This window comes from Neomonachus schauinslandi, chromosome X, assembly GCF_002201575.2.
Source record: "Neomonachus schauinslandi chromosome X, ASM220157v2, whole genome shotgun sequence".
NCBI classification, from domain to species: Eukaryota; Metazoa; Chordata; class Mammalia; order Carnivora; family Phocidae; genus Neomonachus; species Neomonachus schauinslandi.
The window spans coordinates 30907577-30924733 of NC_058419.1; the positions used below are offsets into that span (position 1 = coordinate 30907577).

At 42.3% G+C, this 17157-nt stretch overlaps 1 protein-coding gene across 2 annotated transcripts in view; it reads right to left on the reverse strand.

Annotated features, from left to right (window-relative positions):
• The window catches only part of DOCK11 (dedicator of cytokinesis 11), a 179719-nt gene that overhangs the window by 36553 nt on the left and 126009 nt on the right, over nucleotides 1–17157 (reverse strand). For both annotated transcript variants that reach the window (XM_044911764.1, XM_044911765.1), the window contains 7 exons: nucleotides 14610–14676; nucleotides 13115–13162; nucleotides 11194–11336; nucleotides 9773–9888; nucleotides 8733–8870; nucleotides 4049–4231; nucleotides 1995–2108 (listed from right to left, as the gene is read on the reverse strand). In XM_044911764.1, coding sequence (XP_044767699.1) covers nucleotides 1995–2108; nucleotides 4049–4231; nucleotides 8733–8870; nucleotides 9773–9888; nucleotides 11194–11336; nucleotides 13115–13162; nucleotides 14610–14676 — 809 coding nt within the window. The remainder of the gene's footprint in view (nucleotides 1–1994; nucleotides 2109–4048; nucleotides 4232–8732; nucleotides 8871–9772; nucleotides 9889–11193; nucleotides 11337–13114; nucleotides 13163–14609; nucleotides 14677–17157) is intronic.

Below are 17157 nucleotides of genomic sequence, written 5' to 3' on the forward strand. Positions count from 1 at the left end.
AACTGAGGCACACCACAGTTAAATAGCTCGGCCTAAGTGTCACAGTTGGTTAAGTGGTAGGGACAGGATTTATGCCCAGACATCCTGGCTCCAGGGCTAGTGATCTCAGCCACTCTCCCACACAGACAAGCATACCTATCCCATCCACCAATTACCATATACACTCAGGTAAAAACCATACTGCAAACATTTCCACTTCTACAACTAAAAGGTTATGAATCACAGAACACTCTAAAGAATTTACTAGCTTCTCTCGGAGTGTTGTTTTGTTCTCCAAACCCACTAAGTTACAGTTTCCTCTTACCCCAGCCACTATTAAGAAAGTACTATCACTTCCTCTTAACCCCAGTGGACTAATCACGATTACCTGTAGGATTCGGAGAAGATGAGTGAGGGACAAGTACAGGGGTTAGGGAGCTTTCCAATGTGAATATAACCAAATGTGGAGGAAACAGTTCTTAAAAGTGCTTTCTTGATCCCTTTAAAAATCATAATTATGTCCAATAAGGTTCCTTTTTTTTTTTTTAACTTTTATTTAAATTCAATTAGCCAACATACAGTACATCCTTAGTTTCAGATTAAAGTTTCTTCTTATACCCCAGTAGCAATTTTATTTACTGGGGTAAAGGCACACCTTGTTGTCACAGGGTTTATTAGTGATGACAGCCCTACCGGAATACAACTAAGAAATGAGTCATGACAAAGAGTTCTTATCAAGGTCAGCCACAGTAGAGCTCGTTTCCACAGTAGAGCTCATTTACGTTGAAAAAGATGCTAATCCAACTTTTACATAACATAGAATTAAGAATGGTAATAACTGGTAAAAATAAATTTCAGGGTAGAAGATCCTAAATGACATTAAATTGTTTCTGTGCTCATGGGATTAGTTGGAACATATACTGATCTCACAGAGAACCAGTAGAACTGGCTGAAAAGCAAACTTTCCCAGCTGGAGAAGGGCTGGTACTACTCAGTGGGTTTTTTTGTTTTGTTTTGTTTTTTGTTTTTTCAGTCTAAGCAACATTCCTATGGGAATAATTTTTTTTTGGTACATAGATTCTACATGTCCTAAACATCAAGTATGCTGTGACTGGGAGCTTTTTTTTTTTTCCTTCCAGTTTTTTTTTATACAGTATTGTTAAATGATCCTGGAGGATGGATGACCTTTCCCAAGAATGGGGATGATCCCTCCGGGAGGGAAAGTCTTCTATTGGCAAAAGATTCGTCTTCCCTTGCACACATGCATCACTGAAGATCAGGACATGTTCTCCGTGCAACAAGACAAATGCATTTTTACAATGTTATAGGTTGTGAGTGTACAGGTAAGAAAGAGGGATGGTGGTCAGGGTCTTGGGCTCAGCCTCAGCCAGCTGGTACCTAAGAACAACAGGATTGGGCTTGGGTTTTCCAATCCACATCTAGGGCAAGCCGTAATCAGTGAACAGAGGATTCCTGAAACCCAGTGCTTCAGTAACCAATATCATAAATGGTAATAACTCTCAAAAAAGAAGGTTGCTAGAGTGGAGGGGGGTGAGAGGGATGGAGTGGCTGGGTGATGGACACTGGGGAGGGTATGTGTTGTGGTGAGCCCTGTGTATTGCATAAGACTGATGAATCACAGACCTGCACCCCTGAAACAAATAATACATTATATGTTAATAATAAAAAAATAAATAAAAATAAAAAAGAAGCCATCTGTTTTCTGAGCAAGTTTGGAAATCAAGCTCAGAAAAAAATTCCAATCCCACTAGCTATAATACTATGTATACACAGTATAGTCATTCCTCCATCCAGTCAGATAATTTTGGGAAGATGTACTACGTACCAGGCCGTGTTCTGGGTGCTGGAGACGCAGGCCTGTACAAGACAAAGCCCACGTCCTATACCCTCGACACCATCAAGAGTGGTGAATCCAATGACAGTGTAACGAGAGGAGTGTAAACTTCTCTGCCACGGAAGGTGGTTCTAGTTCACTCCTTGCAGTGAGAACATACCTTCATGGGTCTGTCACTGTTTGCAAAATTGTTGATAATGAACAGAGACTCCTGAAATCGCGATCCTCCGCTTAGCGCCACGTCGGCTATCAGCTGGCTCACCGCGATTATGATCTGTGGGAAGAAGCACACACTGTTTCTCGAATGTCTTTTGAACAAATGCAGCTTATTTTCATCACTGTGGAAGCCCATAAGCACCTGTATGAAATGTTCCTTTTAAAAATGCTGCACTGGGCACCTGGGTGGCTCAGTCAGTTGAGCGTCTGCCTTCGGCTCAGATCATGATCTCAGGGTCCTGGGATCGAGCCCCGCGTCGGGCTCCCTGCTCAGCGGGGACCCTGCTTGTCCCTCTACCACTCCCCCTACTCATGCTTTCTCTCTCTCTCAAATAAATAAAATCTTAAAAAAAATTAAAATAAAATAAAAATGCTACACCGTTCCATCATAATCTGTTTTCTTCATACATGAAGGGTTTAAATTCTTCTAGCGAAAGAGCAACTTCAAAAGGTCACAATTGCAAAGTTTATTCAGCCTTTTCTTGGTTAGTGGCGAACAACTGTTCACAAGTCCTAGCACAGCGAGATCTAAAACAGCTTGCAAGATCATGAACTGACACGACGGTGGTCAGGTCTCCGCTGGCTAGGTGGTCACCATGGCAAAGCTGGGAATAAATGACATTTCTCTTGGATGGTTTCTCAGTGCCTTTCACTAGTCGATTTCAGCATGCTGGACTCCCAACCGCAGCCCCTCAGCTCCCGTCCTGGTTTCTGACTCGGCTCTCTCCAGTTCAGATGGCAGGATACATTAGGGCCTTAGGGAGTGGTTTGAATCCTTCAAGCTCCCTTGGATGATCGCCTACGTGATTCATTCTCCGTTGTTGATGGCTGGAGGCTTTACCCCCGCTCACGGGAAGCAGGGTTTTGTGGGAACTGTGAGTGCAGGCTCTAGAGTCGATTATTCACTGTGGGGCTTTAGGAAAGTTATTTCACCCTCCTGTGCCTCACTGTCCTCATTTGTCCTATGGGGAGGATAACAATACCTACTTGATAGCGCAGTTATGAGAATGAAAGAGATCCTAATTATAATACTAGTTAACCCTTTATTGAGCACTTACTATGTGCCAGAGATGGTTTTAAGTCTTCACATTTATTAATGTGATATTTCGATAAATGACTTGAGAGAATGGATGCTCTGACCCCGAAGAATGGACCTTAATGGGGAATTTCAGGTACACTGGCACGTTTACTGCCGAAGTGTTTTGGGGAAGGCGGTCTTTAAGTGGTGCCTCATAAAAGCACATAGCAGAAGCCCTCACAGGTAATGCTGGCCCTCGTAGCCCTAAGTAACCACGTGGCAGATTTTTATAGGAAGCATCCACTTCTATCAGATTTTCCCATTCCCGATGATGTTTCTAGGAAGCCACTTATGGTTGCTTCCCCGTTTCTAACCCAGGCTCCAATAAAACACCACCAATAGAACAGACTGTGGCAGCGAAGACGACGGAAATACGACCAAGGATTTCCTAGAGGGCAAAGCTGCGTAGTGAGTCAAGAAGTCCCATCTGTGGTCTGGCTCAGAGTGGTTTCATCCAACAAGCAAAAGAAATGTAGACGTTAAATGACAACTACCACGCACTAAGTGTCCCTTACACACATGCCAGGCACAGTGCCTGACACCACACACACTTTCTGTTCGGCCCTCACGGTAACCCAGCAAGGTGAACCACACCTGCCTCATTTTACAGATAAGGCAAAAGTTAAAGACAGACTGAGTCCCTTGCCTAGGGTCACACAGTAAGTAAGGAGCTGAACTGGGATTTAAACCCAGGTGGGGGGGGCGCCTGGGGGGGCTCAGTTGGTGAAGCGCTTGCCTTCTGCTGGGGTCATGCATCTCAGGGTCCTGGGATCAAGCCCCGCGTCGGACTCCCTGCTCAGCGGGAAGCCTGCTTCTCCCTCTGCCTCTGCCCCTTCCCCCCGCTCATGCTCTTTCTTTTTCTCCCAAATAAATAAATAAAATCTTTAAAAAAAAGAACAGGAGCTTTGATTTTCACAGACCTGAAGATGTGTCCTCAAAAAGGTTTTCCTTTTGGTATACTCAAAGTTGTTTCTCATCAGAAGGTACAAAAGTGCAGATGCTTCGTTCCTGGTTGAGCTAATCTTCGAGGTGCAGCACTTTAAAACCTCATAGCAAAATGCAGCACACATGTTCACCCTTCCCTTGAAAAAGGCTGAGGGAAACTAAAGAACAGCAAAAACATAAGTATCTGAAAACCCAATCACAAAAATCAATCAACTATCAAATGCCTACTACATTCTCACTCAAAACTGTACTGGGTGCTGGCGTGCCTGGGTGGCTCAGTCGGTTAAGCATCTGCTTTTGGCTTGGGTCATGATCCTGGGGTTCAGGGATCGGCCCGAGTCCGGCTGCTCAGCCAGGAGCCTGCTTCTCCCTCTCCCTCTGCCCTTCCCTGCCTCCCCTGCCCCACCGCCCCGCTCATGCTCGCTCGGTCTCTCTCACTTGCTCTTTCTCTCAAGCAAATAAATTAAACCCTTAAAAAAAAATAACAGAACAATTCAAGTCCGTATACAGGTCACTACCAAAATGTGCGGTACTGACTATAAATGCGACAGATCTGAGAAGAGCTCATGATGCTCTGGAAAAGATGATGAGTAGGTTCTTGATAATATGTATTAACTTAATGAATGGCTGAGATGATGAATGATTGATGGGTGTCAGTTTGGGCTCTGAAAATGGGAAGGACAATCTGCATTGCTTACTCTTTTCCTTTCTATTTAAACAGTTCCTTACATTATGAGCTCCCAAATGCTGAGAAAATTATACTGGGAATCTATCCATCAAGTAAAGTCGATCATTTAACAAAATGAGGTAGAGGTGATGTGTACACCCACAAACATGCGCGTGAATCTTCTACTCATAAACAGCGTTGAGTAAAATGCATTTTGGCATTAGAAAGCGAGTACAAAAGTGATGCAAATCGTCAAAACGGCCAAGTGGCTATTACTGTGAAAATGTATTCAGTCTTCTTTGTGGAAGATAAACTGTTCATACAACATAGGCTGGATACAATCTCCCATGCTTCCATGCCGAGGCAAGCAAGTAGTAAGTTGCTTCAAGTGTACACGATGGATTTTTTCAGGGAGTGTGAAGCTATAGCGCCACCCTTTCAAAATTATTCCATGGGAATCTTGAGTTTAACTAGGAAGTTCCATGTTACAGGAACCCTTTTTTTTTTTTTTTTTTTAAGAGTAATCTCTACACCCAGTGTGGGGCTCAAACTCATGACTCCGAGATCGAGAGTCACATGTTCTACTGACTAAGCCAGCCAGGAGTCCCAGGAATCTACTCCTTTTTATCACCTTAACACCAAGTGCCAAGGTGCAGGGCAGATAATGAATGTTTAATGACTGCTTTTTGAGTAGCAATTGGGAAAGCTCATCAACAGTTTCACCAGATTAGACCAAATCTTGCTGGGCAAGATACTCTAGTATGAAAATAAAGGTGTAAGGGAGGGCCTGGGGGTAGTGTAGTTAATCCACTCTAATTAGCCTCTAACTCCACCATACTTCCCTCAGTGGGCAATGGCCAAAATCATCAACGACCTCCTAATTGCCAATCCCAATGGACTCCCTTTCACCTTTATCTTATTAGACCACTCCAAACCTCATAATAATGTTGAAACTCTTTTCTCCTTTGGCTTCCATGATATCCCTCTTTTTTGCCTTTCTTCCCACTTCTGTGACTGGTCCCCTCTTATCTCTACAGATTTCTTTTCCAGCCCTTCCTAGGTTGTTTTTCCCCAATGTACTGCTCTTCTTGTTCCTCCTCTACGTACTCTCCAGGGGAAATTAAACCACTCCCATGGCTTCAATTACCACTCATATGCTGATGCTCTCCCTAGTTCACTAGGTTCCAGCTGAACTGGGCCTTTCAGTTCCCAGAGTTTTCAGTTCTTTCCCAACTCTGGGTCTTTGCATATGCATGTCCTTTTCCCTAGAGTGTTCTTCTTTGAGCTTTTCAAACAGTTGGCCCCTTTGCATATTTCAGGTCTCATTTTAAAAGGGACAAGCCTATCTAAAGTAAGGTATCTCTGGGGCACCTGGGGGGTGGCTCAGTTGGTTAAATGTCCTACTCTTGATTTGGGCTTGGGTCATGATCTCAGGGTTGTGAGATGGAGCCCCGCATGGGGCTCTGCGCTAGGCATGGAGCCTGCTTAAGATTCTCTCTCTCCCTCTTCCTCTGCCCCTCCCCCCGCCCCACTTGTGCGCACGCTCGATAAAAAAAACAAAATAAAAATAAAGTAAGGTATCTCCTACAAATCATTATTCTCTATCTTAGCACCTTGGTTCCTTCCTAGAACTTATAATTACTATTTTACTTACTTGTTCATTTTCTTTCCCCAACCCCACTAGACTAGAAGTTTCATGAGGGCAGAGACTATGTTTCTTTTGTATCCCCACCATTGTATCTGTAGTACCTGGTACAGTACCAGAGAAACGGTATTCAATAAATATAGGATGGATGGATGGGTGGATGGATGGATGGATGGGTGGGTGGGTGGGTGGATGGTTGATGATTCCAAATCTAGCTTTCTAACCCAGATCTCTCTCCAGAGCAAAGATCTATATATCCAACCGCCAATCCTAACAGCTCTAACAGGATGTCCTAAAGGCACCTTAAATTCAACAGGTCCACAAAACAGAACTCATTAACTTTTACCCCAAATGTAGTCTTTTCTCTAGATTTCACATTACCCACCACACTTCACCATCCAATCAGCGAACTGATGACCAAATCCCATCAATTCAATTTCTTTACCATGTCTTATGTCTGCCTTTGACTCTCCATCTCCACTGTCACTGTCACTAATACTTTAGGTCCTCATCTCTTATCTAGCTTATTGTAGTAAGCCTTTTTCCTGCGTTTATTTAATATTGCCACCAATCCACCTTCCACACTACTTTTCAGAGTTTTTTCCCCGCCCGCACCGATCTGCTCTTAATACAAATCCAATTGTATTGGTTGGTTTGGTTGTGTTGGTTCCATGCTCCCTGAGGGCTCAAAGATGAAGTCTAACTCCTAAGAGGAGTATATAATCATCTGGTCCCCATTAACCTCTTCAGTCTCATCTCTCGCTCAGTCCATACTAAGTTCTATCTCTACCGCTACGGAGAAACTTGTGCTAAATTAGAACATTTCCCTCCTCCTGCCCACCCTCAGTTCCCTGTATAGACTTCTTTTATTCCAGTAGTATTTGTGGATGTGCATGCATATATGTGTGTATGTTTCCCTCTACTGGACAATAAGCCCCTGGACTGTATCCCTGACACAGTGTCTAACACCAGTAAGTTCCTACCTGGTAACTGTTTGGTCGATGAATTATTTCTGAATCTCTTTCCCTTAGTTGCTTATATCATGCTTGTGTTGAATTCAGTTCTCCACATACTTCTTTATTCAAAAATTATATTAAGGAGGGACGCCTGGGTGGCTCAGTGGGTTAAGCATCTGCCTTTGGCTCGGGTCATAATCCCAGAGTCCTGGGATCAAGTCCGGCATCATTGGGCTCCCTGAACAGCGGGGAGCCTATCTCTCCCTCTTCCTTTGCCCCTCCCCCCACTCTTGTTTTCTCTTGCTTGTTCTGCTCTTTCCTCTCTCAAATAAATAAATAATCTTTTAAGAAAATTATATTGGGGTGCCTGGGTGGCTCAGTCAGTTAAGTGTCTGACTTAGGCTCGGGTCATGATCTCAGGGACCAGGGATCGAGCCCCATGTCGGGCTCCCTGCTCAGCAGGGAGTCTGCTTCTCCCTCTCCCTCTGCCCCTCTGCTCGTGCTCTCTCTCTCCCAAATAAATAAATAAAATCTTTAAAAAAATTTAAAAATAATAAAAAAATTATATTAAGGAGTGGCAATTAAAAAACAACCTCCAAATCCACCCAAGTTCTACATCGAGTAAATGCAATAAGCTACCATACAAATAATGATGACAAAAAAGTTTTCCAGGCTCAGCTATTCCACTACACAGATCAGTTAATTGAATTTCTTTGTCTTGTTGGAGTTTCATACCAGAGCAGAGGCCTCGACTGTAGCTTTCCGTAATTGTAACTCCATCCTGGTTTATGATGCTTTTTATTACGTTTAAAAGCTATCAGAAACAGACCAGAAATAAATTTTGGCTGTTTCAGTCAGATTTATTCCTAAAAGCCTGGTCTGAGGTCTGTGTTGAGATGAGGTAAGCAGCCTGAACATTTAGAGCCTGCAGACACAATTAGCATTGGAAGGCAGAATTCATTCGTCCAAACTCGTATTGAGTGCCTACCATTTGCAGGCTATGATACAAGACCCTGGGGTTAGACAGCCTGGTCTCTGCTTTCCACGGGCTTATACGGGAGCACGCAGATTAACTTCTATATCCTCGGCATGAGAGTACTTTCAAAAAGAAGCAAACTAGAAGAAAAACTGTTGAGGTTGGTAATCTGAAAATGATACTTTTCATAGGAGCCTGCCGAAAGGGGGAAGGAACGGCGATGTGAAATAAAAAGCATGTTTGGACTTCACGGGGTTCTTGGTTGGGCCATCTTCGTGTATTTTGCTGTTCTGCACCCGTACTTAACAGCTTCGTGACCTGAGGTTCGTGGATGTCATTCCAGGGGCCCGCATTGCCCTCTTACCTGCCTGCCACGGAGGGAGCCCGCTCGCAGCTATAAAGCTGTCCTCCTTACCTTACTGATGAAAGCTCGTAGTGAGGCAAAAACATGTTTCAGCGACACTTCAGACTGTCCATTTTTAAGGAAAGCCAGATGAATATCAAATACTTTTTTCATTAATGGGTTGTGGCCGTCGTTATTTAAAAGTTGACTCTACAAAACATGAAAAAAAATACATTTTGGGACACCTGGGTGGCTCAGTTGGGGAAGCGTCTGCCTTCGGCTTAGGTCATAAGCTCAGGGTTGTAAGATCCAGCCCCAAGTGGGCTCCATGCTGGGCGTGGGTTCTGCTTAAGACTCTCTTTTTCTCTCCCTCTGTCCCTCCCCTGCCCACTCTCTCAAAAAAAAGTAAATCTGGAGGGCTGAAGCAATTAACTGCATTACATAAAAAAGAGGGAAGAAAATAATTGATTGTAACTCAGGGGAAAGCAAGCAAGATTTTTCACTTTTGAGCTCTCCCGCTAATGTTACATTATGTGAGTTACATAATTTTTACTCTTCAAAGCACTCTCCTATTATCTCATTTTACTCCCGACAACCCTGCAAGATCATGGCTTTTACCTTCTTCTTTTTAAAATCCTAGCAATGCCGATTTGTGTTGAGAGGCAAACATCTGAGAAAAAGCACTGAACAGGCGCCTGGCCAGGGAAGCCAGCCAGCCTGCCTGGGCATCGTCAAGCCTGACAAAATACCTCATCACCAAGGGTATTTGGGCACACCGGTTCAATCTTATTTCAAGCTAAAAATTACTGGCTAGATTAATAAAAGTGTGACAGAAAACGGGTTTTAAACACACACACAAAAATCAAACAGCAGAAGTTCAGAGATAGAAGGAAGCTTAAGAGCAAATGAGTCCAAGCCCCTCCCTTTATGGATGTGGCAAGGGAGTCTCCGCGAATTCCCAAGGTCACACGGTAGCCAAATGAGGTCTGTTATCCAAGTTTCTGGACTGTTCATTTGGGGCTTTTTCACTGCATTACGCTTCCTCTGACTAATTAATTTGTGTATAATGTTTTCTTTATGACACCAACTGGATTCTGACTTCTCATCTTTACCTTGAAGCACTGGGTGAAAAAGGAGATGGTATCCAGCACCGTTAAGCAAACTTCAGTAGCAGTGTTGCCTTCAAGAAGTGCCTGATGGAAAATGTCTGCTTCGCTGGTTGCAGAGCCTAAGATTAAAGAAAAAAAAAAAAAAGGTAAATTAAAACTGCCCAACGCAGAGAATCATGTGACAGTTTGGAATGATTTCCGCCCCCCCCCCACCCCCGCCCCAAAGACTCAGAGAGAGATGGGCAAGAAGGAGGCTCTCAATATCCGCGGACCTAATGAGCTTCACTGTATTTATTCCTTAATCAAATATGAGCCTGGTTAATCAATTCCACTCATTCTTACTTCAGCTCTGTATCAACAGCTCTGCAACACATAATTAGGTGTCTCCGCTTCTTTGGAGACAAGATTTCAGGGATGAACTCGGGCGATGTAACTAGGGGATAACGATGGTGATGTAACTAGGAACAGAGGAAACTAGGTGTGCAAAAATGAGAAATCGTAGACAGTAGGCGACATCACATATGGTGTTGCCCTATGGCCAGATGTTTCTAATTATGCCAATGTCACGGGACTTGTTTCTACATCAGAAGAAAAACCAAACATCTGGGCCAACCAAAGGAAGTAGGACCATTACATTTTTACAAGTGACAAGAGCAAAGCCGAAGGCTGTAAAACTTGCATTTTTTTTTTTTTTTTTGAAGTTCTTGAGTCTATTATTAGCTCAGGGTCCATCTGCTCAAGACATTTGTTTTTATTATTAGTCCTTATCACAAAGCCTGTTTGGCTGGCTCCAGAGGACTATATGGAAATGAAAGATTTCTCGTTGACTTTTTATTAATATTTGCTTTTCAGAGGATAGCTTCCATTTATATAACCCTCTAGCTTTCCCTGGCTGGTCAACATTTCTCTCCTTGTCCTATTTTCCTTGTCAATACTTCAATACATGTGCAATATACCTTTGTCAAAATAGTATTTACAGTTCTTTCATTTCTGCAGTCAGCTCAGCAGGTGTAATCCCTTAAAATCATTGAATGAACAGATATTATATATACTAAAACAAGTATTATAGATACTATTACATTAAAATGCCATTATTTGCACTGAAGTTTAACAGTAGGAATGAAGGATATCCAGTGTAAAATAATATGATGACAACAGCAATTCAGTGGGAAAAAACTGGTTTCTTTAATACTGAACGAAGAGAAAAACCACCATCACCAAAAAACCGCTGGAAAATCCACGCATATTTTATGAGATATTCCTGTATGATGAGAGGATTGTAAATAAACACAGAGATACGCAAATACATCCATGTATGTGAAGTCATTTCCAATCGTATTGGTGATTTAAGCTAGAATTTCTTCAAGGTTACATAGCATTACATGTATGTTTCAAATGGGTAGACTACCCACATTTTCACTTACTGTGATTAAGTGTAAACGAACTTTCCAGGCTGCTAAGATGCTGAAGTCGGGCCTGCATTACCCCTGATCTGTTTCGAAGAGCTGGCATGGTTTGCGATTTTCGGTCTATTCCAAAGTGCTTTGACAGCCAGGCATCGTGCACCCTAAAATAAATTTTAAAGTTAGGAAATGGAGTACTCTTCGTACCAGATCTCAATGTTATTTTAAAAAAAACCAAACTTAATAAATGATTAGATTTCCACATAAACAGTATACTGTGTTCAATATTCTATCTACTATTACTTGGCTTAAATGAGGCAGCACTGGAAATTGTATGAAGTTTTAGTGTATATTTAAAAGAGCTTTTGCGGGGTGCCTGGGTGGCTCAGTCGTTAAGCGTCTGCCTTCAGCTCAGGTCATGATCCCAGGGTCCTGGGATCGAGCCCCGCATTGGGCTCCCTGCTCCGCAGGAAGCCTGCTTCTCTCTCTCTCCCACTCCCCCGCTTGTGTTCCTGCTCTCGCTATCTCTCTGTCAAATGAATAAATAAAATCTTTAAAAAAAATAAATAAAAGAGCTTTTGCTATGAGAATATAACTAAGGAATTTAGAAAAAGCTTCTTCCTTCCCTCCTTCTCCTCAAAAAAATCAGAGTCAAGTGGCCAACACTCCATAAGATGCAGTCTTTTCTCAAAAGGCAAGGAAGGGCGGGCCAGAGTCACAGAAAATAGTGGGAGGGATACTCAGAGTGGAAATGAGGATGCGGAGTATTCCTGGGGTTGGGTGTGCAAGAAGGAATGCCTATCTAATCTGTTTCTGGCCTGGAGTTAAACCTGGATCAGACATGTTTTGAACATGTCTGTTACTAGGATGTGCCAACTTCTGTTTTCCTTCAGTTTAAAGATTCCATTAAAAAAAAAAATTACAGCTGGGTCATATGGCAACTCAGGAAGAAAAAGAGTTTGTCCATCCTCTAGTAAATGGAGTGGGAGAACAGGGAGAATGGTAGAGATTAAAGCTCAGAGTGGTAGTCACCGTGCCGACTCCGAGTCACGGGGAAAGGCAGCAGACATGGTCACCTGAATTACCCATTATTAGGATGTTCCCGACACTCAGCAATAAACTCCATCCAAAGTGCCCCTTCAGTTTTTGGAAGTGCCATGGCATTTAATTTTTTAAAAAGGACACTTTATTTGAGCTCCTTAACTCTACCCCCTAAAAATAGATCTTACTGAAATAAGGAATCTTTTCCTTAGGGTCCCTCAAACATGTTTTGAAGTATTTATTTCTTTAAGACTTAGGTGGCAAGGGGCGCCTGGGTGGCTCAGTTGTTAAGCGTCTGCCTTCCACTCAGGTCATGATCCCAGGGTCCTGGGATCGAGCCCCGCATCAGGCTCCCTGCTCCGCGGGGAGCCTGCTTCTCCCTCTCCCACTCCCCCTGCTTGTGTTCCCTCTCTCGCTGTGTCTCTCTCTTGTCAAATAAATAAATAAAATCTTAAAAAAAAAATGCTAAAAAAGACTTAGGTGGCAAAAAGAAGAGAACAGCTAATAGAGAGTGCACGTCCCAGCTGCTATTGTGGCTCTCTATTTACCTTAGCAACTGAAGTCAATATTGACAGGTTGTTGATAAAAGTACAGACCTTACAGTTGTTCCCTCTTGATGACTTCCTGCCTTCCCCTGGATCTAGGCCCTTTCTCGCCCCAAGCACCCATTCTAGGATTAGAACCGAAGCTCCGCATAGCAGGCTAGCGACTACCCTTTGGGAAACTTAAAAATATGTCAGTTCACACTAGCTTAATTTACAGTTTGAGTTGAGACATGTTAAATAAATCACGGGTAACTTCAGGTTAATGCAAAATGAAGAATCTAGGTTTTACATGGCATGATCAAGACTGCCACCTGTTGGAAGGAAGGGAAAAAAGTGGAACTTGCAACGGGAATTACCTTGCTATGTTTCTTTTCCCCATATATCTAAAGTGAAACAAACACACTCTAGAAAGAAAAACAACAGCATGGTTAGTAAGATATTGCCACGCTTTGCATTTTAACAAGTAATATTTGAAAACTCATGTGTTACAAAGAATGGCCTACTTAAACCATATTGCAATAATAAGTTTTGGTATACAGACATATACATATAACCACTTGTGGGCTTGCCATATCTTTCTAGATTTATTTGCCACAATTGCATTAGAAACAAAAAGCTCCATGTCTTCACATACAATTCAACGACATTTAAAAAGCCTGTCAATGCAAATGGTGATTCTACATCATGCTCAATAATGTTTCATAGCAAAGATCTCTAGCTTAGCCATTAATACCTAAAAAAAAAAAAAAAAAAGTTTCTTAAGCCCCCAAAATTGGAGCAATTGCTATATTTTTATAATGGCATTAAAATACCTTCTATTATTCAGAAATCTCAAACACATCCAGAAGTTGGGAGGATAGCATACTAAACTCCCACGTACCCAGCACCCACCAGCTTCAACGGTTATCAGCTTAGGGCCATTCTTGTTTATCCTCTACTCTGAACAGGTGCCCTCCTTCTCCCTCCACCCTCCCTACCTCCTGTATTTTTTTTGAAGCAAACCCCCAACATCATACATTTTCATTAGTAAATATTACGGTATAGTTTTTAAAAATCGTAACTGCCATTTTTGTTTGCTGATGTTGTCTGCAAAACTGCACATACCGATTATCCCCTTTTTGTTTTGAAAGACATGCACATAAAAACATCATTTATGCGTGCTCTTTATTTATTTATTTATTTTTAAAGTAAGCTCTGCACCCAACCTGGGGCTTGAACTCACGACCCTGAGATCAAGAGTCGTATGCTCTACCAACTGAGCCAGCCAGGAGCCCCTGTGTGCTATTTATCTAAAAATTTCTTAGATTTCATTCTAATTTTTCTTTTAGCTTTCAGTAAGGATTACAGGTAGCTCAGCAAACAATCTAGGACAACTTCCCACCTCTACCTAGGAAACAAGACTGGATTTTCCCCCAACTGCCTTGGAATGGATATATATATATATATATATATATATATATATATATATATGCATTTCTGACGCCAGTAGAATTAGCTCTACAGAGGAGTGTAAATTCTACATTCCAGTCATTGAAGCTGCTCCATTAAGCCAGCATCTGCTCCAAATGAATGCTTTTGGACAGCTGATGCCACTTCTAGTTTTCCAGATCACAGCAAGACTGCTGCTGGGCTGAACAATGGTCTATTATTAGCTAATTTCTCTGATATCATAAGTATTCCATCTCCACGTTTTCTTCCATCTGTGTGAAGAACCTGGTGTGCTAGCCTCAATGCTACCAAAATAGTTGAGTATTTCCTATGTTATTGGCAAATAAGCTGTTGGGAAAAAAAGGTAATATTTTATCCCCCAAATAAGGAGAAAATTTATGAAAATAAATTAATATAACTTACTCTAGAAGTATGAGAATGTTTATGAGCTCCTGAGGAGATACTTTATTCCAGTAAGTTAAGAGAGTATCTGAAAATGGAATAAATAAAGTGGTGGATCTTGAAATAAGTAAACAGCACAGTGCACCCCACCCAAAGTACCAATAACCTAGCTTCAACAACCATCCAGGTGGTTCATCTATATCCTCTCCCAGCTCATTGTTCAATACACACACTGTATTTGTTTGAATTAATTCCAAATGTACTGCTTTATCTGTAATTATTTTAACAATTATTTTTATTTACTTTGCAAATATTCCTTTGGATGGCTCATACTAATCTTGATAGCATCCCTGAGGGCAGAGGAAGGGAAAGAGACCTGGAGTTTTTAATGAACTTCCTAAAATTTTATGCAACACGGTGTGCTTATGTGTACACGGTGTGCTTATGCGTACTTTTTCCAAAGGGAGGGTCAAGTACCTTTGCCTGCTACTCAAAGGGCTCTGTGAACCAAAAAGTTTGAGAACTTTAAACTTTAGAAGAAGAGTTTTTGTTTTTTCCCTCTTCGCCTTTGCATTATAAACTCCGAAGTCCTGGTATTATGTAAATACACACACACACACACACACACAGACTTAAAAACAAAACAACAGGCTGAATGAAAATGGAGTTGCTTATGCTAAGCCCCACATCACCAAACCAAGACAATTACAGTTTCCGCTCTCCCAGGAATGGAATCTTAAACCAGTCAATTAGGAATCATTTGATCAGCACTAGTAATGTAATCTGCCTGATAGAGCCCAGGCATCCCTTAAACAAAAGTGACTTTGCAATAACCAACCCACTTTCCTTCCCTGTATAAACTGCCTTGCTCCAACTCCCTTCTACCGCTAAAAGTCTTTCATTTTGTACAGCTCCTCAGGACTTCTTTCTGTCTGCTAGCCTGGATACTACCGGATTCTAATCAATTTTTGCTCAAATAAACTCTTAAAAACATGCCTGTTTATCTTTTAACCAAATGTCCACATGCATATATCGAACTATTCCAGATATAAAAGTCCCTTAAATCTATCACATATACTTCTCTTTTGACTTGCTTCTTTACTTCCAACATAGTGATTTACTGAGATAAAAAAAAAAAAAAGAAAAAATACTGCTGCCACTTGACTCTCCATTCTTTTTTCATTTACTTTTTTAAAAAAGATTTTATTTTAAAGTAATCTCTATACCCAAAGTGGGGCTAGAACTCAACTCCGAGATCCTGCCACATGCTCTACCCACTGAGCCAGAGAGGTGCCCCTCTTCATTCCCTTTTTATGCTACTCAGATATAGCTAATGGTGCCAGTAGCTCTTAAACGTAAACACGCTATAGGTATCACAAAAGTGGTAAATGACAAAACTGCCAACCCAGCTAACAACCCGGGCGAGATAGGGATGGTAGATTAGGCGATGTTGGCTATACGGAGGGGGGGTGGGAGAGGGAGAAATGTAGGTATTTTGACTTTACTTCCAACTGTTTTTAAAGCCACGAGTGTTGATAATTTCCCGAACACTGATCCTCAAGAATAAAAATGCCAACATGGCATCAAGTTAGACTTGTTTTAAAAAATAAAGCGAACAGGGACTTCCGGTCTCCCCCACTCCTGCTTTTGAATGCGCTGCTGCTCAGAGAAGCCCAGATCTCCCAGAAGCCACTGGGTTTCCGGCCTCTTGGCCTCTCGTTGAAGAGCCGCGTGAAGGCGCCATCTTCCCTCTTCCACGCACCGGCTCTTCCCGCCAAAAGCCTGGTGCCTTCTTTCTGCCCAAAACACCGGGACTTTCTGCCATTCCCTGAACTACGCCTGCGCCAGCCTTGTGCCCAGAGGCAGCTTCGCAGAAGGTCTGTAAAGAGGGTGACGGCCTCATCCTAGCCGCGGCTTAGTTCTAGTCAGCAGCTCCTCCGCCATTTTCTCGGCAATGGCGGTAGTGCTTTCAAGCCGCTGGCCCGTCTCAACCGTTTCCAAATCCTAAATCGGTGAGACATGATGCAGGCAGGGCACATGGATGGAGGAGACAGGGGCGGTGGTAAGAAACCTTCAGGAAGAGATAAATTACAGTTTAGTGTATGTGATGTGTCGTCCGACGATTTTTTGAAAACCTGGCTAATGCTAAAAGAGCTCCATGACAAAGAGCTACACTGTTTACAGGCAAAATTAGCCAATTTGAGGAAAGACCGATTGGCAGATGGAAGGTGGATGGGCTCCATAGCCAAAATTAAAGAGCTGACCGAGCAACAGAAAGTCCTCAGTAGCACCATTCATGACTTGCGAGATCAGTTAAATGCAAAAATATGTGACCGCTGTTTGCTGAATGAAACCTACAGGAACACACTACAGCAAGAATTTTATGATATCCAACAACAAAATCTTAAGTTTATTGCTGAGCTTACTGAAGAAAGGAATAGGTTAAGAGAAGAAAATAGAAAGCTTTCTGCAAAACTAAACCTGAATCTGCAGCAGTTTCCCCCTTCTTTTTCTGATAGCGATGATGAGGAATTCATTCCCTGTACTCAAAGGTCTGTGCCAGTTTTTT